The sequence below is a fragment of the Egretta garzetta genome, unplaced genomic scaffold (assembly GCF_000687185.1).
Source record: "Egretta garzetta isolate BGI_Z169 unplaced genomic scaffold, ASM68718v1 scaffold55, whole genome shotgun sequence".
NCBI classification, from domain to species: domain Eukaryota; kingdom Metazoa; phylum Chordata; class Aves; order Pelecaniformes; family Ardeidae; genus Egretta; species Egretta garzetta.
This window is the reverse complement of record NW_009259863.1, coordinates 148,976-173,507: the sequence shown is the minus strand read 5'-3', so window position 1 is coordinate 173,507 and position 24,532 is coordinate 148,976. Positions and strand designations below refer to the sequence as shown.

The following is a 24,532-nucleotide window of genomic DNA, read 5'->3' as shown; positions in this document are numbered from 1 at the left end:
TTAATTTTTAATGAAATTCTGAGAATAGTTAGTCTCTAATGCAATAAATTCCCTTTAGCAGTAATGAAAAGTTAAGTGGCTTGGTTTGAAAACAGTTTTGTTTTGTTTGTGTTTTACTAAATAAATTCTGATCCTTCACCACACTTTAGGAGTTATTATCTCCTCTTGGGTATATATTTCAGCAATGATTTGCATTTAACAATGCTATAGCTTTACAGATTTTGTGAAGTCTAGCACTACAAGATCCAAAAAGCCTGTACATGCCTCAGACCAAACTGTACCCTTAAAGATAATCAAGTGTTTTACATGGGAGTCAGGAGAGTCCAATGTGTGTACCTGAAAAATTGGCATAAATGCAAAACTTTAATCATAATTCCTGTTCCTGTCTGGAGTCCCAACAACTACCTCAGAACTTTCAAAAAGCAAATTTCTCTTTAGAAGCAAATGCTTACCAGGCTTTTATGAAGGCAAATGAAGATTTCTTAATTCCCTGAGTGATTTTTTGATGTAAATAAAATATAATTATATAAATAAAATTTTTAAAAAATCTGTAGATGGTTGGAAGAAACAAACCAAAACCAGAGCTTAAAAAAAAAGTGTTAAACTCACCTGCGATCCTATTGGTTTTATAGGATTTGATACTTCCCAAGATATTTTAGTCAAAGGCACAGTTTTCAAAACAACCAGGAGACACAGTGATAGCAGTATTTATTTGAGACATATCAAAATGAAGGAAAATAAAAATTACAAAACCTAACATTTGAACTGTATTATGTCCTTTAGCAAAATCTCTGCTCCTTACCAAGGCATGAATTTGGCTTTTTCACTGAGTGAGTAGAGTATCTCAGCGCTCTCAGTCTGTTCATCTCTTAAACTAGCAATTCTTCACATACCAGGCCATCACACATACTCCTCAGATGCAGAGAATTACGTTGTGTCTTTATGAGTGAGGTCCATCTCCAAGTATCCAGCAATGCAAATCTAAGGCAGCATTTCCCAAACTAGTCTGCAGAATGCTGATTTAGGCAGAAAAATATATTGTGCTTTCAATTAAACATTTGATGGTACAGGCGCATGACAGTCCACAAGTCAGCCTGAGGATTGACAGCAAGGAGCTTATGGAGGGATAAACTAGTCCCAAAATCACACAAAAATTTTATCTTGAAGAGAATAGTCAGTATGCACTGTTGTTTATCAAGGCTCAGGACAGTGATTCTGATCGGTTGGTTCCTTGGTTCCCACATTAGTGAACTGGTTCAGTGCTTTAAGAGACACTTAAGAGTGTTAGTAGCTCCTCAAAGGCCTAAAACCAGTATGTAAAAGCAGGTCTATCACTGGCATTGAGTATGAAGGTAGAGCTCAAGTCAGAGTCACAAAGATTGAGATATAAAATGAGCTTTGGTTAGGAACGGATGTAAAAGCAACAAGCAAAAGGCGCTGTGAATACAATTATTTGAAAGACCAGTAAAGGCCATTATTTAATAATAATGGAGAGCAAATTATAGATTATGCAGAGAAAGCTGAATAATTCAGTGCCTTTTGACTGTCCACTGAAAAAAATTCTTTTCATAGAATACATAAATGAATTTGAATTAATTTAATTGAAAAAAGAATTAGTTAAAGCGGTTTTAGATACGGCATGAAGATCTGGTGTAATTCACCTAAAGAATGAACCAAAGCAGTCTCTAAATGATTAGCAGTTACCTTTGAGTACTTTGAGAAAGATCCAGCTTTTGAGGAAGGGAGAGATGCTGACAGAAAACATATCCCAGTGATATGAATGATGAAGTGGAAACACAGGATGGCATAATTTTGTTAAGAACCAGTCATGGCATAACTCAGATTTCATTCTTTAGAAGGTTACCTTTCTTCGGAAAGACAGGGAAACAGTCATGTTGTATAGCTTGGCTTCAATAAAACTTTGAGCCTGTCTTCATGATGTTTTTATAAGCAAGCAAAAAATGCTCTTGAAGTAATTGCCATATAGATAATGATTATCAAAAAATATGGATAGAAATGTCTATGAGCAGATTACTGTCAAACTTGGAAAGAGAGGTCAGTCTCTCCCATGCCCGGTTCTTGTCAGTGATTTAATTTGATTAGGAAGAGTAGACATAAACTGTGCAATTGGACTGGGAAAGATTGCTAGCTTTTTGAAGATACAATAAAAACTTAAAATTCAGAGACAGTCTGAAGTCAACAAGATTAAACTCGAGACAGATAAGCATAAAGTGCTTAATAAGAAAAAACAAAATCCGCAAGTGGAATAGGTCTGGAAGGCACAGTGCACTGTAAACTAAATGCAAGTGAAAAATTTGATGCCACTGCTAAACAGACAGGTCTAAATGGTGAGACTTACTAACAGGAGAATTATTGCCTTCTGCACTCTTGAAATACTGTTCTCTTTGGAGAGAATATTTTTAAGGGAAGAGGTAGCAAGCAGGAGTGAGTCCAAAGAATTAAGGCTATTTTAACATTGTCAAAAGCCTGCCATGTATCATACATTTATTCAGAGTTCAGTGTACACAGCTGTGACTCTATAGTATGCATGCCGCTAGGCTGGATTTGCTGTACCTACAGAGCAGACAAACTGTATGGCACAAACGTGGTAGGCTCGTTCTCATACCTGGTGTGCCCCTGCAGCTGGATCTTAGGACCCTTTCACCCTGAGTGTTTGGGGGCCTGTACCATAAGGTGATATTGCAGCTAAAATAAGACCATAAGAAAAGAGGAGAGACTGGGGAAATTACACTTGTGTAGCCCACCAGAAAGACCAACAGCTGACATCTGCTTATCTGTAAAACGTCGTCACAAGGAGAAGGATGAAAAATCAGGCCGTGTAGGGGTGTGGTGGTCGTTTTTAAGACTTTTTACAGGTTTTTATGAGCAGGTGTCCATGTACAGTTTACCTTTGTGCAGAGTATGTCCTTAAGCTGTGTTAGGTGGCTATGTGTCATCCTAGAAAACTTCTCAGCATGCTTTCAAAGGTGGTGATGCTACCCTGTAAATGTTGTACTCCTGGTTACACTTATAGTTAAGTACATTCAGCAGTGCTCCTCTTGAGCTGGTATTTGGCACCTGTTGCTACCAACCAACAGTTTTTCTAACGTGCTACAGAAGTACATTTTATTTTTCTTCTTCAAGATGGAAATGATTGAAACAGGCTGAACCAAAAACAGTGATAGATTTTGAATGTGTCCAATTTCGTGGTATGCCCAGAGATATTTCTGCTTTAGCAATTGCAAGAAGAAGAAATGAGCATTGGTAATTGAAGAGTCCGTTTGTGAGTGAAGCCGATGATAACCAGTCCAATCAGTTTTTACAGGGAGTCTTTAAATATAAGTTTAATGACAGCACTTGGAAATCTGAAATATATTGCTGTACAGTGTAAACCTATTTGTTGAGCTTTAAATGGGTCAGCTTTAGCATTGGCAGCAATTTAGCCACGGCACCACAGAGTTTTGCACTAATTCTTGATGTTTAAAGGCAGGACAAAATACTATGTAAGTTGCTTGTGTTGCTGTAGCTAAATTAGTTCCGGTATCTGAGCTAGCTTACTGAAGTTAGCTTTGGCATCTCCATGATTCATGCTAGTTCACAGTAGAGTCAAAGCCTAGGATAAAGCAGAAGGAAAACAACTGGAGATAATCAGGTGAGAACAGTCTGTGAGACTTTCCAATAGCGATAAGTTGTTGCTGGTATGTTACAAAAACAACAATATATTCTTAATATTTTAAAGTGCAATTTACTGTGTTCTGGAGCTATGCTGTTGCCATGGTTTAAGCAACTTCACTGAAATTGTGACAAAGAATTATGTTGTTAGGTTGGATGGACAGCAATATTTAACATTTAAAAACTATATTTGAAACCCTGATTTTTCTTTAGAGTTTTCATTAAAAAATAGCTTGAGCCAGTATATATATAATGGTATGTATGTAACAATACAAACTTTAGAAGCAGTGAGAACCCATCAGAATCAGTAGTGTGTGTGTAAAACATTAACTGCAACTGCTTTTTTTAATATCAGATTGCACTGCCACTTGTGGGAGACATGGGTGCTATACTGAAGGTAAACATTGCCAGAGGTTAAGTATCTTTGTTTACTATGAGCATGCTTTTTCAACCAAAATATGCACTTGAAAGTTTCTGTAGGATCAATTCTGAACTATTTGGCTAGCCTAATTTGTTTTTAAAAAATACTCAAGAAATTTATTTTATGGGAATTTTGCAAAATAGCATTTGAACAGTATGTGAGGCAGTAGCCAGCAAGTGCTGGTTCAGTACATCCAGCCCACAGTACGAATTGCTACAAGTATACCCCATTCTGTGCTTTACTTTGGTGCGTTAATATTGGTAATATACTGAATGGGGAAAATAGTCTAGAATTTCTAAGGTATTATTTTGAAAAATAATAAAATTTGAAGTGATCTGCTGTATTCCAAAATTAAAAGTGTGCTCAGGAGGCTTTCTATATGAAAAACACACATAATTCCTGAGGAGAGAGATTATCCTAATCTACTGTCCTGTATTAATACATGTGCTTAGGGTTTATTGACTTTCTCATTCCCAAATTTGATTTATTTTAGCTCTGTCTTTGGGCTTTTCCCTGATTCTTTCTGTTTGTAACTGTATTTTCTTTGTCCTGTATGTGCTCTTCTACCTCTTTGTCAATTCTCTCTCTTACCAATTCTTTATACTTCATTCTTCATTTCTCTCTGTTTTGTGATTACAACTTCTATAATATTATAATTTAGATAGAAAATGCTTCTCTTAACGAAGCAGGAATCATTTAGTTTAACTGTAGATTTGAAGCTGACGAGAATAACAAGCAGCCTCCATCTCTACCTAATCCTTAAAAGGAAGGTGCTCAAACCTAAAGACAGGTGTCTCTGGGACTATCCAAAATGAAGGCATTTATGAGTCCTCTCAAAATGAAGGCAAAAATTTGTTAGCCTGGTTTGAGTAGAGTATATGAGAGATGGGGAGGGAAGCAAGGAAGGATATCTAAATAACTATTTTGTGTAGAAGAGAGAAAGGACTGAAGAGAAGGCTTTGGGGTAAAATGAAGGGATGGTCACAAAGGGAGGAAGGAAGCAGTCTGCATAGATCAGACCTTCTGCCCATGTCACAAAATGGTTATTTATCACTTCGCTTTGTGTCTGTTCCTCAGGGTGATCCTGGCACAAGAGGTCCTCCAGGCATCCCTGGTAGAGAAGGGCCAAAGGTAGGTTTTAAAGAGAGTACTTTACATTGCTTTGTTGCTTGTTAAAAGTAAAAGGACATACTCTTACCGCTGACTGTCTCGACTTTTTTGTCTGATCCCTATCCCTGTAGCATCTGAGCAACCTAAAGATTCTAAAGTTTTTACAGTTCAGCCCTATTCCTGTGTCAGTTTGCCTTTCCTCTCAGGAAAGTGAGCGAAATAGCCCAAGTTGAATCCCAAGCCAGAACAGCTCTTTTGTGTCTTGTGTCCATTAAAGCTAGCTCAGATTTGAATGTCCAGTAGTGTATCGCCATCTATAGGCTTATTTTAGGTGAGTCAGTCACACAAGAATCCCACGATGAAGAAGGAAACTTCCTCTGTCTCCCTCAAATGTGCAACAGCTGGACCACACTGTGCCTTTGCACCTTGTTCCCGTGGGAGTAATGCAGCCGTTTCACTGGGACTTGAAGTTTCGTTGATATCCATCAAACTTCTCCTTCTCTGTAATTGGATCAAATGCCACGTGGTTTGGTATGCAGATATCCCCTATAATTGTGTGTAATTCCATGAAAGTGTACTTTCTCCATTTTGGCAAGCATTTAAGCTCTTTGGTATTAATAAGATGTCTCCATCAGGCCTTTTGGCTAGTTGCCTACTACGTAAAACCCACTCATTTCCTTTCCCCTTGACAGGAGGTGTATTTTAAAGCTTTCAGGTGGTATTGAGTCTTTTTTCCTGTTTTAGCTACTAGTGCTGTAAAGGCTTCACGCTAGCATGTAGTGAATATGGGTCATAAAATGCCCTACAGAGCATGAAATATTGTTCTCTAATAGAAAGTATTTGTTCGAATGTTACGTTTTCATAGGGAAGCAAAGGTGAACGTGGATTTCCTGGGCTTGCTGGAGAGAAGGGCGATGAGGTAAAATTAATTCCTTTCTATAGTGGTTGCATTCTTATCTGAACCTGAATAAAGATGTAGGCCAAGAATGAAATGCACAGAATGTTATTCGGTTCTTTAAAATTACTGAGAGTAATGTATTACTATAAATAGCCCTCAATTCTGAATTTTCAATGAGATTAAATGCTATTATTCAATTAAATAACATCTATTTGATTTTTCTCTGAGGATTTTTTCTCATTTGTATATCTTAAAGCCTCACATACATTTAATGCTAATTTGTAAGAGTATAGGATAGAGCAATAAATAGGCAAATGCCAAATATTTTTTAAAAATACTTCACGTTTTGTAACGTATTTGTTTTCACTGTGTTAGTTCCGCTTTAGAATTCACCTTTCAAAAATATTCCATTAGGCAAATACTCTGATGGGGAATGGTCATAGCAGCAATTACTATTTAGTGGAAACTGGAAAATGTTTGAAGAGAGTCAATTTAAAATATTTACAGTATTTTGCATCATATACTCCATTCTTAGAGTTATCTTATGTCATTATGGAGAAGAAAAAAAAAGCTGTGTGGCTTGTGGTGCCGAATCCAAAATAGCTGCTATAGCTTTCATTTAAATTTAAATATTTGTAGTTTACAGTTCAAGAGCAGTCTCTGTCAAAAAAAAAAAAAAAAAATCACCAAAGCAGAAGCTATTGAGCAAATGAATCTGAGTAAATAAACAAATTTCCTAGGGACCTTAGCCAACTGAAGGAGTTAAAATAAGCTGTCTATTACAAAATATTTGGTGAACACTTCAAAATTCCAAAATATTTAACTGGCACTGTTAAATACATACTACTCTTTTGTAATATGGGAGTGCTGGCTACAAGAGAAAGCACCTGGAAAATATTAAAGGAATTTAGAGGTTAGTGATTGAGGGGTTTGTAATTCTTTATGAGCATTTTACATTTCTTTGGTTCTAAGGCCATAATACAGTAAGAATTTTCAAACACTGGTAGAATGAGAATAATTTTCAAAAAAATCTGTGTTCTTCAGGATCCTTGGCCTCAAAAAGTAAACAATTATAGGAGGGGGAAGAAATAGATGCAGCAGAAGCATTAGATATATATTCCTGCTACTGCTTTACCACAGAATTTAGCAGATTGTCAGACTAAGGTATCATGCTTATTTTTCCTCTTGTTTTTACACAATCTACAGAGCTCATTATGTCTTTGCTTCTTAAAAACAAGTGCCTCCTAAGGTTGGATTTAGAACATATACCTTAAAATGATGGAGCAGCCATAAGCAAAGCCCAAGCAGAATTTGACTTAAAAAATAAATGGGAATGTAACACATCCTTCATGAGCTCTATAGGGTACCTCCACAATTCAGTCCTAGCAGTGTGAGGCATTAGCAAAAGGTCTTCAACAATTCAGATATGATTTAACTGCTGAGAATCAAGTGAGATTATTAGAGGCAATTAATAAGGTAGTAAGGAAAAGGCAAGATTGTAACTGGCAGTTAGGTTTTTTTAAAGGACTCCAGAGTAAATTAATTATAAAGGGTTTTTTATTGATTCAGTAGGGTGCTGTGCTCTGTTAGTAAGTTAGCTATTCACACGCTTTTTCACTGTTTGGTAGCTGGTTAGCTGCCTTAGCCATGATATTATCAGCGTTTAGCAGCACCTTTGATTATGACATTATGAGGGTGCAAGTGAATTTATTTTCAGAAACACATATAAAAGAGTTTACAAAGTTTATAAGTAAATTTTTTTTGCAAATTTACAAATTTTAGAAGAATGCATTTATTTTTGTTTTTTATTATTTGGTTAGCATGGGAATGGGAAGAGAGAGTGGGAAGCCCACCTGAAGCTCTTTGAAATATGCTCATTAACTTCCATGTGCTTTTGAATAGCCCTTTAATCATTGTTGAAGCTTAGTTCTCTGCCTTTTTAAAAGATTCCTTTTTTTCAGGGGAGGACATTTCTAACATCAGTAATAAGAATTACAGAAAGTGTTCCTTTGGCTTCACATTCACACATTCATTTTCCAGGTGACTGTACTGTCAGAGTAAAGTAATTCAAAATGAGCAGAGAACCCATTAGCAGTTGGATTGCCACTCTGAAAATCTGCACAGGTGGATCAATGTCCTCTGTGTGTAGGAGCAAAAAAGGGAAATCCACATCTCTCTCCATCTCCACATTTTTCCTGATTTATTTCTGCCCAAAGTTTTTCCCTCAGTCTCTCCCTCAGAGCCCCTGTTTCAGGGCTCCTGACCTCTGTGGTTTTCTAGACTAGCCTCTTAGCCATGCCTTCTTAAACACTGCATTTAACACGAGGAATACGCCTTTTCTGAGGTGATTCCTCTTCTCAGATGGTAGACACCCTGCACGGACAAAATTCATCACTGCTGGGAGGGACCTGTTTCCCTTCGTGGATTATAGGGGGAAGCGAGAGCCATTAGCTCTCATTAGTACATGACTTTTGCTTGTCTAAAATTGCACCTAAGACTCTGGTGTGGCAGAGGAAAGGTGACGTGCAGGCTTGTCTCAAATCCAACTTGCATCCATGGTAGTAAGTTGCACACCTGTATGTTTGGTAAGGGGGTACCAGAATTCATTGTTTTCCAGACAATCAAATAGAATAAGAGCAGGAAAGTAGGCCACTATGAAAAATGTCATGTTCTATTGTCAAAAAAGCAAGCTCTATAAATGAGGCAGAAAGCATCACTGCATTTAAAGACCATCAGGTAATATTGAGAAGTCTGAGCAGATGTCTTCTCACAAGCAAAAAAACCTTTTAGTGATAGAAAATAGAAAATTAATCTCTATGGAAAAGCCAGAAGTCCTGCTCTTATCTACACAACTAAAGACAAAAAGATATACAGGGCATAAGCTAACAATGTGAAAGGTTGCAGGACAAGTGGTGTTTATCAATCAAGCAAGAAGTTGCCTCTAACCTTGTTCAATGATAATCTCTTCCCTGCAGGGTGTGTGGTTTGGTTTTTTTTTATTCCTAAAAATAATACCAACCTTTTAGATGAAAATGTGCTTTAATATAGTTATAATACTGCTGGACATGCTGAATATAAGTAGTTTTTGAGGTACAAGTGGGAGAGGAAATAGGCATATGCTCTTGTATTTTCCAGGGCCTTCAAGGTGCTCCTGGACTGCCAGGCATACCAGGACCCAGTGGACCATCTGTAAGTGTGCGGCATCACCTGTGATCTGATCTAGCTCTGCAGAGGTTGCTGTAACTATCTAGTAAAACTTCATATTCTTTCTTTCTTGTCCTTTTTTTGGCTTTTAGGAGAGTAATAACAAAATCTTATCTGCACTGTCTCTAATAAAAGAAACTACGTTGTGAGTTGAGGTTAACGAAAATACTGTCATTGTCTGGGCTCAAAGTTTACATAACTTAAATGGGTTAGGATTTTTGGCATGACTGTGAGATTACATGACTTATGATGTGCATACTTGCAGTTAATTGTGTATTTGTACCCAAGTTACAGTAATAATGTTAGTAATAAAAATTTAAAAATAATTCCAGCTAGGCTTTCTGAAAACATTTAGTGCTGAAACCAGGTAATTACTTTGTTTCACATTAAAAAAAGTATGCCAATAAGCTGACAATATTTAAAGTCACTGAAAAATATCATTTAAAATGTTCATAATTCTGGGAAACTCCTCTTGGATTTTTTTTTCAATTTTATTTTCTACATACTGGATGGGATCACATTAGTATGATCATTATTCATTCCTAGGTTGCTGACAGTACTAATGCTTCCCTTCTTTCAAAAATTGTACTACATTTAGAAAGTTTAATGTGGAATATGTAAATTGGCATTTTAGCAGTAAAGCATGATTCTTAGCAGTATCAAAAGGTGCCAGTTAAGGTCAGTGCATTTAGTCTGCCAAGGTGAAAATGTAACCATAAACACAAGTTTTACCCTTCAAGGGGCTTATCAGAAGGACACAGCTGTTGTATCAAGCAGAAGAGAAATATTTAAACCTGGAAGAGAAGCATAATTAGGTTTAAATGACCTTCAAAAGTACAAGTTTTAAAAACTAAGATGCAATGCAAAAATACCATGTTTCATTGTTTCTCAACTAATATAAACTAATACTGTGTTGTGCAGGGAGTCACAGGAAGACCTGGACATCCTGGTCCAGCAGGGTCAAAAGGCGAAAAGGTATTCTTTCTTTTTAGTCTTGGTAAAAACCTGTGAAGGTTTTGCAATCCCATTACGCTCCTATGTTTTGGGGGTTTTTTTAACATAGAGTGCGAACAAGAACTGGATGTCCATTTTTGAATTAATTTTTATTTGTGTCTTAATACAATTATTTTCCAAAAAAAATGCCATACATGTGGGCTTATATTTCAAAGCATAGTCCTTATGGTGTATGTAAGTCGCAGAGAATGTTCTCTAAGTATGTCATATTATATAAAATTTAGGAAAGTGAAAATACATTGTGAAATAGTATATGACTAGGTACTACTTGCTCTACTTCTCATTCTTTTCCCAGTATTTTAGTCAAAAGTAATTGCATACTTTTAGTGCTTCACAATACTGAAAGTTATCGAGTATAAGTTATTCTGCAAAAATATATAAGCTTCCTTTATACTTAATTTACACTGTTACAGCACTGCTTTTTATCCATGCTTTATGTGCTCTTTTATCAGGTACTCAATATTATCCATTATAACTAAGGTTAAATTCATTTCCTGGGCACCTCAGATCAGTGAAATACAACAGACACAAACTTATTTTGCTGCAAAATACTTTCTGGGGCAAGTTCTCCATTTTGTATATGAACACACTTTTCTGAAGACTTTTTCAGCTTTAGTCTGGAGTTCTCCAGCCGTAGCACTGCCACATCAACGTATGTGGCCCTCTAATACTCTACAAAACATTGACTCTAGTATGAGTAAGAAACGGAACTATTTTGCAAAGCTCTGAAATAATTTGAGTATAAAAATTGATTGAGAGCTGTCTCCTTGCAGACCATAATAGCAAAATTTACCACGCTTATCTCCTTTTTATATAACCGGATACAAAACACAATTCTGTGTTAGTTCCTTGTTTACAGGGATGGGAATGAGAAGCCACTGCTCTGTAACTAGTGTCTCATCAATCAAAAAGGGCAAAAGTCAGGTGGCTGAAAAGTGAAGAAGTAAACTGAAATATAGCCAGAGTAGTTTCCTCCACCCTCCTTCATCTGGGGAACATATTTGAGAAATGATTATATAATATGCTTTCTGAAGTATAGTATTTTTATTCCCTGTGAAGTACTCCAAATCACTTTCTGGAGGCTGACAGTTTCTATCAATTAGAAGGACCATTTGGAAATTATCCTAGTATAAACATTTAATTACAGTTGTTGCCATTGAACACTGAGCTTGACTTTTGCCACCTTAATAATTTTAAATATGCAGCCTAAGTGTCTCACTGACATATCTTTAATAAGATCGAACAACGTTAGTGAAAAATTCTGGCAGCTTTTAACTGAATCATAGTGATGAGATTATGAAAAGATCTTGTTTGGGAAAGTTGATGTTAAAACCTTTGTAACTCTGTAGTGTTCAGAGGCCCCACCAGTCTGCTGGGGCAAAAACTCAGAAGCTTTTTTTTTTAAATATAAGCAATTCAGTGCACGTCAGCAGAACAGACTACAGATACAGGTAACCACAGATGAATATTTTACAGTAAAAACCAAAAAGATATTCACTATATCCCTTAATAAAGAAGATCTTTATTCTTATTCAGTGTGTTTCTAAATAAGCCGAACTTCGGAAACTGTAGCGCTTTTTTATTTACCTATGAATTACCAACTGAGGATTGGTTTTTGCAAAATAATATACAAAGCATAAAATGAATGTTAACTTTTATCAGCCAGTCACTTAGAAATTGATATTAACAATTCTTTCTTTTCTTCCTTTCCCTCCTGGTATATATGAAGTGTTTCACAATCCAGGTTACCACTACTTTGCCACAAGGAAATTACTACACATAAAGCATCAAGTGCTTTTTTGAATGAAAAACTAGTATAAAGTAATGATTAATAACTTGCCTAAAGCTTAAGCAGGGGCTGGGCAGGAAAATTTATTCTTTATATTACCTGCTCATATTGACTGTATCTCTTGTTTATTGTTGTTATGGTCATCATAGCTTGGGTATGGAATAGAACTGGACATCAGTCACAGTAAATGCGTTATATGAATCTCTTGCTCTACTAGGGTAGTGAAGGTTCTCCTGGGAAACCTGGACCACCTGGGCCTCCGGTGAGACATTTGTTTTATATTTTGACTGTTATATTAGGAAGAATATACCTGTGAGTAAAATGTAATATAAAGAATTGACTGTCAATCTAATACGTATTAATAGTGCAGGAACACAACAATGTCTTTTTGCAAAAGGTTTCTGTATTCCTTTTTTTTTTCTTGTGATTCAACACTGAGTAAGTTTAGGTCACTAAAGCCATCCTAGAAACTTGGTTAAATGAGTTAACCTTGGTGCCCAATGTTTAATCAGAGTACCTGAGATCAGGAAACTTGGGGAACCTAGGGAAAGTGTGTGGAGCTCACTGGTCTCCAAATTAACTGGAATAGTACCTAACACAAAATTAATTATGAAGAATTACAATAACAACAAATATCAAAATGTAACATACACTGAGATTTACAGGTCCCAAAAAAAGTCCCAAGCTGCATTGGTATGTATCTTATGTTCTTACTGAAATGTCTGGAAACTTTGAAAAATTGATTGAGAACAAAAATTATACCCCAGATGTGCTGAGCTATGGGGCTTGAACAGGGCAAGAGTTCTGCGTTTATAATTCATAGTTGTGACACTTTTGGTTTTTATGTTTTAAAGGGTATGCCTTACAATGAAAGAAATGGAATGAGCAGCTTATATAAACTCCAGGTATTTCTCTTTAATGTTAATTTTTTTTTCAATCAAAATCTAATTTTGACCCAACTCAACTTTTAAACTTGCTGTTTCAGGGAGGTGTGAGTGTCGCTAGTTATCCTGGTCCACCAGGACCTCCAGTAAGTATTAACAGAAACGTAATTTAATTTCAAATAGTTAATTAACATAGTAACAGAGAGGTTGGTCAGTTGCATGCAGTTTTGGTAAGTGGCCTGGAATTTGATTTTATATGTGAAAGATAGAAAAAATAAGGATATGATTGGTATGTAGTAAATTATAAAGTATGTGATTTTACGTGTTTATCAAGCATTTTAGCTCATTTTGGGGAATAGTTTATTTTCATTTAAGTATTTCACCCTAGCAAGTAAAGGGTGCAAAAATGGTACATAATTTGGTATCGGACTCTATAGTGAAAGTATCTTAATATCTTCAAATGTGTAATATACTATTTATAGTTACTGATAGCATCATTTTGTAGCAGATTACGTTTGGTGCTGGAAATTAGAAGCTCAGTAATTCTTATCTCAGTTTTGTCACTGATTCACTGCGTGTAGCTATAGCGCAGAAGAATATGTAAAACCAAGAATTTTATTGTGGCAGTAACACAAGGCTGGTGTCTTCCACACTGCACAGTGCAGATGCACCACCTTGCAGCTGGACACTGTTGCTTTGGTTCTGTGGAGCCAAAGATGCCGTGCAGTTATTAAGGTCCTCCTTCTTGTTAGCATCATAAGCAAGTTCTACTGTTTTATTATTGTCTTTCTTGTAACCACATAAAAATATTGTAGCAATCAGTGAGGACTTTGTCCTTGCATTGTGTGCTGCTTGTAGTCACGAGCTTGCACCAGACCTAGTGCAGCAAAACAAAAATTAAATATTACTAAAATTTTATACTAAATTAATCAGCTGAGAGGGCTGGACTTAATACTGATTCTAAATACACTGCAATAGGGAAGTATATTCATAATGCAGTAATACAAAAAATACCATCTTATTGTGTAACTCTGTTCTTTTCTTAAATGTGTTTCCACTACTTTATTTCTTTGCAGGGTCCAAAAGGAGATCCTGGCACAGCGGTATGTATGTATTTTTTTATCATGATAGAGAATTCCCCAAGTAGTTCAAAACATGATTCTAGTCACAAGAGTGGAAGAGTCCATTAACATTCTTTAGCAGGTAGCTTACCTCCTGCAGAATCAGTACATCTGAAAAAGTCTTTTTAATTGTCAGGCTTGTGATTTTTCAATTTCTGGTAAATAGTTCTAAGTGATAATATAAGGAATGACTGAACATAGTATTAACTGCTTGTGGATTCATCTTTGTTGAGCTATCCCTGGATATATCTAAGAACAGAGAATGTGAAATAAAGGTAGAAAATACTTTAAGAGCTATTAGATTGTCCTTAACATTAAACATGAAAGTGATAAGGACAAAAGGACAGTGTGCTACATCATGCTCGCTAGCGACAACTGGCAGTTGATGTTTTCTTTGGAAATGGCATGATGGTTAGTTATAGTATGATTACCTTGCTTCTGGTGAGCAAGATGATGATGATCATGGGAGCCACTGTACATTTCAGCTATGCAGCTTGACATTCAAAAGCAGGTCTATTTAAGTCTTTGATTATTTTTTTTTCCTTTAAGCATTGTGTTATGCCCTTTTCATGTGATCTTTCTTTAAAAATTCTGAGGGGAAGGACAACTAGTGGAAGAATCTTGAGCAGTTGCATAGGGCTAGCCGCCAGCAGAATGTAGATCCAAACCCTGATGGGGTGCACGTTTTTCCCAAAGTCCTTGACATGTGGTGTGACTTGCCTTTGTAATAGAGAAACTATATTTATTGTTAGCTTGCGATTTGTCACTACAGTTCCTAGGCTTGAAGGTGGCAAAGTTAAAACTTACAGGTATTGCATTTTGATGACTGGACATCAGTGAAAATACTCAAAAGGTAATAGTAAAATTTGAGTACTGATGGTTTACCTAGAAAGTATGGTAGTGTCAAATGGCATTTTAAATGGATATTGTTTTAAAAATTGGATAGGTGCTTCCACAGTGAAACAGATACTGCCTTTTCATGGTCCATGTGGTAGAACTGTGTCCAGCAGACCTCTTTCAGACTTCAGGCAGTGTGACTGAATCAGGATGAGTACCATGTGTCAGCTAATGAAAACTGATGAGAAGAATTTGCTGATAAAAGCAGTAGAAGCTGAGCTAGTTAGGAAAGAAAATTGTGCCCAGTTGGACTGCACTCCCCATGACCTGCTGATGAATTGTCTACTTGATAAAGATCAAGAAACCCTGAAAAATACTGGAGATCATTTTTGAAACAAGTCACATCCCTTCCAGCAAAGTAAAGAACAGCTGTGTCTGCTACTAATGAAACAAATTACTACTTCAGAGAAATACTTAGAGAGTTCCTTAACACATTCAGGAGTTTGTTCAACCACCAAGAAGCTGACACTTGACCTCTCCAGCTGCTGTCCTGTCTTTGAATTGTTAGTCTTGGGCAAAATAAATAAGGAGATAGTTCAGCCAACATCTTGGATGCCTGGTAGTAAAGAATCAGGTCAGAGCACAACATATGGACTGTTTAAATGTCACTAGACACTGGCAATGTCTGAACACATCAGGCCACAGTATTTGGAAGACGATGATGAGTGTCTTCCCTGTTGAAGGGTCCTTGTCGTCTGACTTAGGTCCATATCATGAAGTCTTTCTCTTCAGTATCAGTGTGAAACTACTGAGAAATATCTCTACTCATGAAAGCAGCATGCCAGTACCATTTAGTTTTCGCTTTTTTCCTAGCAGTGCAGGCACAGTATCTACACAAAAATAGCAGTAGAATTAAGTGCAGCTAGCTGAGACTAACCCAGCCAAGGCTAAAGTGGTATGGGAAGGCAACATTTTTAAAAGCTGGCTAGGACTTCATTTATCATGAAAGTGTATAATCTCCACTCAGCCAACCTGTGCAGGGCCCTAGGATCATGTTTGATTCCTTGCCAAGTGTTAATAGAGAGCCAGCTACATGAAAAACTAAACTTTGATCTATGAACCAATGTGGTAACTGCACTCCTCCAGGACAATAAGAAACCCAAAACAGAACCCCTCAGCGCTCACGGTAAAACATGGAGTTGTGAGTTTCCTGAAACAGTTGAATCATCTATTTTCAAAAAAAAAGACACAAAACCTCTTTTTTTGTTTCATCATAATGCCCAGAAGTCTTTCTGTACCAGCATCCACCTTCTACTCAGGAAGCACCATCTCCCAAACAGAGTTTAGTTGTGGAAAGTGAGATCTGCTACACTTCATGAAATCCAGATGGGAATTTGCTTTGGTTTTTTATTTAACTGTGAACTGCTGAAATACTGGAATTGTTGGCTGTAGTTTAAATCTCTGTGGTACATTATTGGTTCTCTTTAAAAAAAGAAAGAATTAAAAGGGCCTCCCCACTTTATATGTTAAACTGATTTCTCCAGTGGAGCATGTTTCTGGTTTTCTTTCAAAACTTGAAGACCTACACAGGGACCTGTCCTGTGTGTCCCTTGCTGCAGAGTAAGATTTGTTTAGGGAACAGAGCACAGAATTGCTTGGAGGTTGGTTCTCTGGTTGACATTCTGTGCTTACGCTCTGGGGCTCTACCACCTGGAGGTGCTTTACACCTGACCTTGGCTTGAAGGAGCACTGGAGAGGAGTCTTCTGGACTACATTCCTCGTTAAAAATAAAGCTGTTGATCCAAATATTCACAGTGCATCTGGGAAAAGCTTAATTTGCAGATCACTAAAACAGGGCATAACAAAATCTGTTCACCTAATAACTGGTTAGCTGTATTACTCATCTCAAGTTAAATAATCTGCAGTTGCTTGCTGTTCAACATCTCTCATGTAGAGTACATAAATTCTAATGTATGCAATCCTTTTTATTAAAAAAAAAATATATAGGGAGACCCAGGACCAATGGGATTACCAGGACTGGAAGGACTCCCAGGGGAAAAGGTAGGACTCTTGAGAAGAAGTCATGGCTTCTTAGTGGCAACTATCTGCAGCTAAATGTTTTCTGAAACCTTGTTTGAATTTTTTTTTGTGTAAATTAATGTTTCTGTGTGAAAAATATTTGCATATTTATCTGTATTTCCTTTTTTATTTTACTGTGGATCTAAATCATATACTCACCTAACATAAAATTTCATTTTCCGCCAATGGAAAATTGTGTATTAGAAGGTCTTGTAATATTTTGTTTTCTAACCTTGATAGAATACTACTACATACTGTATATAACATGTTCATAAGTATTGTCACTAGTTCTTGTTCTCTATTGAACATTGTCTTATGCTTAGTCTGTCTGTCTTGTTCTAAGACTTACAGCATAGCTACAGATCTGAAGAGAAGTTTGTACTTGAATTAGTCTAGACCTAGTGCATGCAAGACTTCCATACAAAAAAAAGACTATTTCAGATTAGTGTAAAAATATAGAAAAGAGTAGAAACCCTGCTCCAAAGTGAGCAAAAATCTCTTTTCTCAGACTGTTGCTCATTATTCTAAAAAAGGTTCCTTGTTTCCATTTTGCTTTTCTTGCACTCCGTACTGCATGTGTGATGCCACCATAGGCCATATCATGTTCTCCAGCTCCTTCCTGTAGCTCAAGTCTGCGTTCCAGTGCTAGGAAATTATCCTTTCCTTCAGCTGGTGGCATGTTTCAGCCTTCCACTTGCTACTTGTGGAGGCTCATATGAATTTAGAGAAAAGCTTGTCACGAAAGGCTAAAAATGTCAAGATTTTGGTAGCCATTTCTAAATATGGAAAAGTACAAAAAATTCAGTGGACAAATTAAAAAAATCTGTAAATATGTTTTCTGTCAGTGAAAACAGTTTGATTTTTGCCCATACCTTCTGAATTTAAGAACAAAAAAAGTGATTTTTTTTTTTAAATGGAATATTTACTCAGCTTTTTAAATTACAAGTTATTCAATGACTTTATACAAAACTAGTTTACTGAAACTTATTTTTCATCAAAAAGCAATGTAAATTAATAGTTTTGCTCTCAATATCACTGTGCATTTCTCCCTGTGTGTACAGAGAGTGGGGAGTGACCAGATCTAAGGTAGGTATGTATACTAGATGTTTAAATTACAGGAGACAATTCTTGCTCTGGAAGACTACAAGCATTTAAAGACTAGTCTGATTTAAAAATGAACAAACAGGGGCATATTACAGGTCTAACTGAGACAAAGTAGGGACAAGAATTAAATAAAGGGAATAAGCAATGGAGTGGATGATATAAACAAGCTAAGTGAGTGTTTGGCCCTTTCCCAAAGTAAAAATATACTTTCCTTAACTAAATTTGGTCAAAATTCCACATTTCTGGTGCAAATAAATGAACAGAATCCCAGAGTCTGCCTGCCAGTCCCAGCAGCATAGTGCATGCTGTTTTTTAATTTAGAGCTATTAGGTACCTCTGTGTAGCAGAATGCCATCTTCCACAGACAATGTTGGCTGTAATTCCATGGTAATTTCATGAACTGCCTTAAGAACTTTGCATCCTCAGGGTAAAATGTCCCTTCCCTCAGCTGTGCTGACACAGTGTTTTGTGCAGCCGAGCTGCAAATCACATTGCTGAAAGGACCAGAATAACCCTTAAAAGAAAAAAAGTTGCAAGGAAAGTGTTAGGAATTTCTAACTTCACTGTCGCACCCAGAATTTGAAAGACACCACGATACAAGTCCTGGGTGCAAAATAACCACAGGGACAGAGTGCAGTGCTCCAGCCAATATGCCCTGCTTCCGATGCACAGTGCTCGGGTGTTCCTGAGGTGCATGTCGTGTTCCTCACGAGGGGTGGCCTTGCATTAGGTGACTTCTTTTAGCCTTCAGAGCAAAAGAGGTTGAACTCTGGCCTGTCAGCAAGCTTCTCCCTCCAGATACAAGGTCAGACATTTAACTCATCATCTGTCTACACTTTGTGTAATGGAGCCAAGTGTTTCTAATTACCAACATTATCACTGCTCTACCTGAACAAAACTACAAGAATGAGACAAATCAGCATTAGGTATCAGAACAGAAACCAGAAATCCCAACATCTCCCAGTGCCCTTCTGCACAACAGAACGTGGCTGTAGCTATGTTGGCCGAGCTTTTGCAAAACAGCTCCAAGTAACATAAACTCATCTCACAAAAATATCCTCTTGTTAGTATGGCTTTAGCTGTGCCAGGGATTTTCTGACATGGTTATAGAAACCAGGAGCCTGATTTTTTTTCTTAAATTTTTAACCAGTGTTATACTAGCAGACCAATACATGTCAGCAGTGTGTTAGGGCAAATCTTCCTGTGTAGAGTTTTACCACTGGTGAGCTCCATCTGTCTGCTTTGGGCTATAGTCCTCTCAAGAGAGAAAGATGCATTTGTGCCTATAACTCATCAGCTCCAGCACAAAAGCCGGTGCCTTAGCTTAAAGCATAGATGAAGGTGACTGTATGCTAAAAGGAGAAACTTTGCCCCGAAAGGACTATGGCAGAAACAAATCGAGGGTGCTGACTTGCAGCAAACAGATGACTGAGTAGCACAAAGGTGAAAACTTCTTTGAAAGATCCATCTTAAATACGGGGCTGTTGATGTGATAGTGAATAACCCTATGTCAATTTTGGTCATTGTCATGACCACAAATGATAATTATTTGGAAAACTACAGATAAGTCAGGGACCTTCTATCCCTTTTTGAGGAAGGCCTCAAGCAGAGTATAAGGGATAGCATGGAAATTATGACATTATGCAAGAGAACCTAAACAAAGGATTTAAGTTACTTGCTCAAGTCTGTAAAATGAGTCATTGGCAGAGCTAAATATTAGCATTTAGCAGAGCCTGGCTCTTCTCCTTGTTTTCAGTTCACTGAATAATCTTTCCTCAGGTTTTAATGGGAATCCACAAACGAAATTCTGTTTTGAATGTTACCATTTAAGTATAGGTTTATCTTTTCTTCAGGGTGACCGTGGACCAGCTGGCACGCCAGGAGTAGCAGGGACACCGGTACGTATATTCATTAAAGAAAACTCAGTTTGTTAGAAGCTGAAAAACACAGGTCAAGCAAGATGCTGAGCTGTAATCTCAATCACTATTTGTGGAATGCCAGTGCTTGGCTACTGCTTTATAGGCAGGTATGAAAATGATGTGTTTTTCCTGAAGAGATTAGCATTTTAATACCACCGAGGGTTCATATTATTATTAAAATGACAGGAGGCAATGGTGTGAATACATGATAAAGCTGGAATTTCAAGCTGCATATGCCTAGTTAAGAAAGCATATGAGATTCTTCTCATTGCCTCAGTTTAATATAGATAAAGACATTTTCTGTGTTCCTGGGCATGCACAAATTTCAGAGTGTCTTTCCATCACAAAGAGAAATTATGAATGTTAGTTATTGCAGTCCAAAAGGATCTGCATATCAAGTTGATCAAACATTTGCTTTAGGGAAATGCTTTGTCAGCTGTTTACATGTGGTATTCAGGGAAGTTTCTGAAAGTCATTCAGAAACTTTGTTGTAGGTGAAAGTAAATGTAACTAAGGATAAATTGAAATTATAATTATTCATTTGTGTTCCTAAAGGAAATGAAGACAACTTTTCTTTAGATTGCATTCACAGTTTAATAAAAAAGTTTATCCATATTTCAGGAGGCCATATGGAGTTATTTATATGCAAATACATTTATTATTAAATTTGGGCAGCTACCAATCCATTCAGGAGCCATTTTTAAATTATAAATATGTGTTTCATGAAATAAAGAGAAGTTTGTTTCTATGCACACACATTTCCATTAGCCACTGATTTAGTCTATTTACTGGGAGTTCCAAGAGAGAACATCAACTTAAATAGCTTAATTTCGTTAAGTTCTCCTAAAACAAGGTAAAATCGCGCATTGAAGGGGAAAAAAGTATTTCTCTGAGTTTTATAGCCCATGTAAGAGCTTCAAAGTTTGTTGCTCTGAAATACATTTCACACAGTGAATCAATAATGCAGTAGCTGGTTAGGGTGATCACAGTTGTTCATTCCCTGTGTATTTCCCACTGGATATGTTCCAAGTCTTACTCTTGTTGCTCTCTATTCTAGCTGGATATGAAATATTTAATGAGTTCCCTTCACCACTGATGGAGTTGCATTCTGTTGATTACATTTAATTCTAATAAAATCCACTGAAGTAAATTACTTGCTTTAACATTTTATGCTAAGCAGTTTTAATTAACAAATTAATAGACATATGAGAGACGATATTTTTTAGGAGTCTAGGAAGAGTTTTTGAAATATATCCACATGTCTTACTGGAAGACAATTTGTCCTCGTTGCCTAGTATTATTCCCTAGATTGAATAGTGGACCCTTTTTCCCATTTGGGAATACAAACTTCTCATTTTAGCTTTGGCTTTTTGCTGAGCGGGATTATCAGGGAAGCTTGGAATTGGCACCAGTGCCTATTTCATCAGCACGAGTCCTCAGTCCTGTTGTTCCTGAAGTTGTCACTGGCGTTGATGTGTCAGATCCCTCACTTGTACAAGCCAGCTGAGGATCTGGTCTAAGGATATTTCTGGGAAACGTAGAATCAGGGTAATAGATTCTTGTCTGGGACTGAACCAAATAGGTTGTTAAAAGCAAGGAATCATTTAAAACAAATAAAGACATTTAAAATCACAGTCTAAATGATGAGATGAGGAAGGATTGTGAATTCTGGCAGGCTGAACATTAAACAACAACAAAGTGGCCAAAAAAGAGCATGAAGAAAATTTGCAAAAGGTGTTAAGTCAGTAATAAACTCACTTTAAAAAAAATCAGGACTAGGAAGTACACATGTAGCGGTAAGTTCACATATACAGTGATAAAGTTTGATCTGACTATGACTTCTCAAGAAGGAAATCATAGTGGTGTTAAAGAAAATTTCATGAAAACATTTTCTCAGTATTCAGAAAGGGTAAAGAAGACCAAGTGATTGAGTTATATTGTACAGAAGAGCCAGATTAACATGGCACAAATATTAAAAAAATCTGGTAAAATATTTCTTTTTCCTCTCTTAAAGCATTTAATGAACAGTAACATGAATATTTCACCCAAATATATATCGTCTCTTATTTCTGACCTAAGAGAAATGTTTTGCTTCCTAGTAATTTGAATTTGTAATGTTCTCTTTTTGCAGGGAAAGCCGGGATCCCCCGGGTCCCCAGGGATGCCAGGGGAACCTGTAAGTACAGATTTGACTTCTGGAATCATGTTAATACACAAATATTTCAAAGACCAAATGCAAGATTTTACATGCAGATTTATACGTGTGATTTCTTCTTTCTTAGGGTGAAAGAGGACCTATAGGAGATATAGGCTTCCCTGGGCCAGAAGGGCCACAAGGAAAACCAGTAAGCAATGAGATACTGAATATATATGCTCATTACCAAAGGACGCACCTTAGTTTATCAGAAGTTACAAAAGAAACGAGATTATATCCTGCTTTGTGTTAGGCTAGGTAACATCTGAAAAACACTTAGAGCTACAGTGCTCAATATTAACCATCCAGTCAAGAATTCCTGGTATTGCCATGTTTTAACAGTTAATGTTACCGAGATGTTGCCTTTAAAGGTCTTCTAAGGGTCCTTTGGATCCTGTTGAAGTAAAGGATCCTCTTGTGGTTTTTTCAGGAGAATATTAACCCCGTCACTCAGCACAGTCTATAAAAGATGGGGTGACAAAATACATTCTCGGTTTCAGTTTAGATAGAGAAACATGCGCTTCATGACTCTGAATAAACTTCATAACTCTTCTGTATACAGGTGATGCAGCTGAAGCATTTACTGTTCACTTAGGATATGTCTCATCTGACCTCTATTTAATAAAAGTGTGACAGCAGTGTATCAGCACTGTCTGAGCTGATTTAAAACAACCTAGTTTATATTCTAGAAATGGTTCAGCTAGGATAGCACAGAACTCATTATCTACCCCAAAGCTTGGTGTTTTGGGGACAAGTGTGAGAAGCAGACTGCTTCAGTTTGTCAGCGCGTCTCCACATTAAGCTTCTGTCTTGAAAGAGGAGACAATTTCTGTAACTTCAGCAGCAAATTGGCCCAAGGTGCCTAATCTGTGCAAAATTCCACTTTGCAGTATGAGAGGGAAGGAAATATTTGTGATGTCTTTGCTCATGCAAGTCTGTCTTTCTCAGTGGAATAGCAGTGAGTTTGCCGCATCTGCAGGTCCATGTATATCCTGGTAAATTGAACAGTGTCAGAGCGTTTGTCTTGCAATTATCTGGCATTGTGCAATTGCTGCTCCCTGACATTATTTTGACCCATGCCAACTGGGACTCTCAGATAATGCCACATTCCAGTTTGGGGGATGACATGGGCCTGGGACCATTTCCAGCAGGTGTTATGAATGAGACCACCCTCTTTTGGGAAGGAAATATGTTTAGCCCAGGAGGCTGAAGCTGTGCCATGCGACAAGTCCTAAGGACCAACAAGTGGATCTGGCCACTTAACTATTAAGGCATAATCTCTCTAAGAGCAGAACTATAATAGGGCATCAGGGTTAATATCTAGAATAAGAGAAACCTCTTCTATGGTTGTATAATCACTAGCTGGGACTGGAAAAGTGCATGTACAGGTCCATATTCCACATTTGCAGACATTCCATATAACTTTTCTTTTAAAGTTATGTGCTCATTAAAGTTTATGCATGTCTTGATGCCAAAGATTTTTTTTGCTCTGCTCTCAGCTCAAATTTAGTGTGCTTGCAGTTCAGGATTGCCCTGAGCTCTGTTATTTCACATCTCAAGACTATTTGTGAGTATTTCTATATTGCCTCTGCAGCTTCAGAATACGTACTGATACCAGCACTAAACATTGAGCTTTATCCTTTGTATCCTTAAAATGCATATACATAAGCATATTTATTAAAAAATTGTTTTGTTGTTTTTTTTTTTTAAATAGGGAATCAATGGAAAAGATGGATTGCCAGGTCCTCCGGTAGGAAAACATGTTTTTGCATATTAGAATATTTTATTCTTCACAGATACCGTAGCTGTTAATCCTAGGCAGTTGCTTTCAGTTCTGCTAACAGATGAATATACAAAAGAGCCTTTAAGTGATATGTTTACCTTTTTTTCAAAAACAACTTTTCAGGGTGCTGTGGGAAGACCAGGAGACAGAGGACCCAAAGGAGAACGTGTAAGTCTCTTGTTTTAATAACATTTTTCTTTTTACTGAGCATCTGAGCACCTCATCAGTGCATATTTTACAGGCAAACCCAAGAAATTAATTCTCTGTGAACTTCAGGCAGTCTCTTAGACACCTAGACACCACTTTAACAAATTAGAATTGAATTGCTTCTGCATTTAGAGGAAAAACACATTTTATAGACTTGCTAACACAGTTGGCCTGGACAGTGTAAATCGATCAATAGGTTGAAAATTAGAAAGTAGCTAATCCTGTCGTGATGCTGTCAGACTTTGCAAGAGCTATGGAGCTTGCCCCACTGTCATCCCTGGGATATGTCACAAACA

At 37.0% G+C, this 24,532-nt stretch overlaps 1 protein-coding gene across 1 annotated transcript in view; it reads left to right on the top strand.

Moving 5' to 3' along the window:
* Nucleotides 1-24,532, top strand: part of COL19A1 (collagen type XIX alpha 1 chain) — a 203,997-nt gene that overhangs the window by 163,940 nt on the left and 15,525 nt on the right. Inside the window, exons 31-45 of the mRNA XM_035895611.1 lie at nt 4,028-4,069; nt 5,171-5,224; nt 6,069-6,122; nt 9,237-9,290; nt 10,227-10,280; nt 12,326-12,370; nt 12,963-13,013; nt 13,094-13,138; nt 14,069-14,095; nt 16,958-17,011; nt 19,987-20,031; nt 22,184-22,228; nt 22,335-22,397; nt 23,961-23,996; nt 24,153-24,197. Of these exons, the coding sequence (XP_035751504.1) occupies nt 4,028-4,069; nt 5,171-5,224; nt 6,069-6,122; nt 9,237-9,290; nt 10,227-10,280; nt 12,326-12,370; nt 12,963-13,013; nt 13,094-13,138; nt 14,069-14,095; nt 16,958-17,011; nt 19,987-20,031; nt 22,184-22,228; nt 22,335-22,397; nt 23,961-23,996; nt 24,153-24,197 (714 nt within the window). The remainder of the gene's footprint in view (nt 1-4,027; nt 4,070-5,170; nt 5,225-6,068; nt 6,123-9,236; nt 9,291-10,226; nt 10,281-12,325; nt 12,371-12,962; nt 13,014-13,093; nt 13,139-14,068; nt 14,096-16,957; nt 17,012-19,986; nt 20,032-22,183; nt 22,229-22,334; nt 22,398-23,960; nt 23,997-24,152; nt 24,198-24,532) is intronic.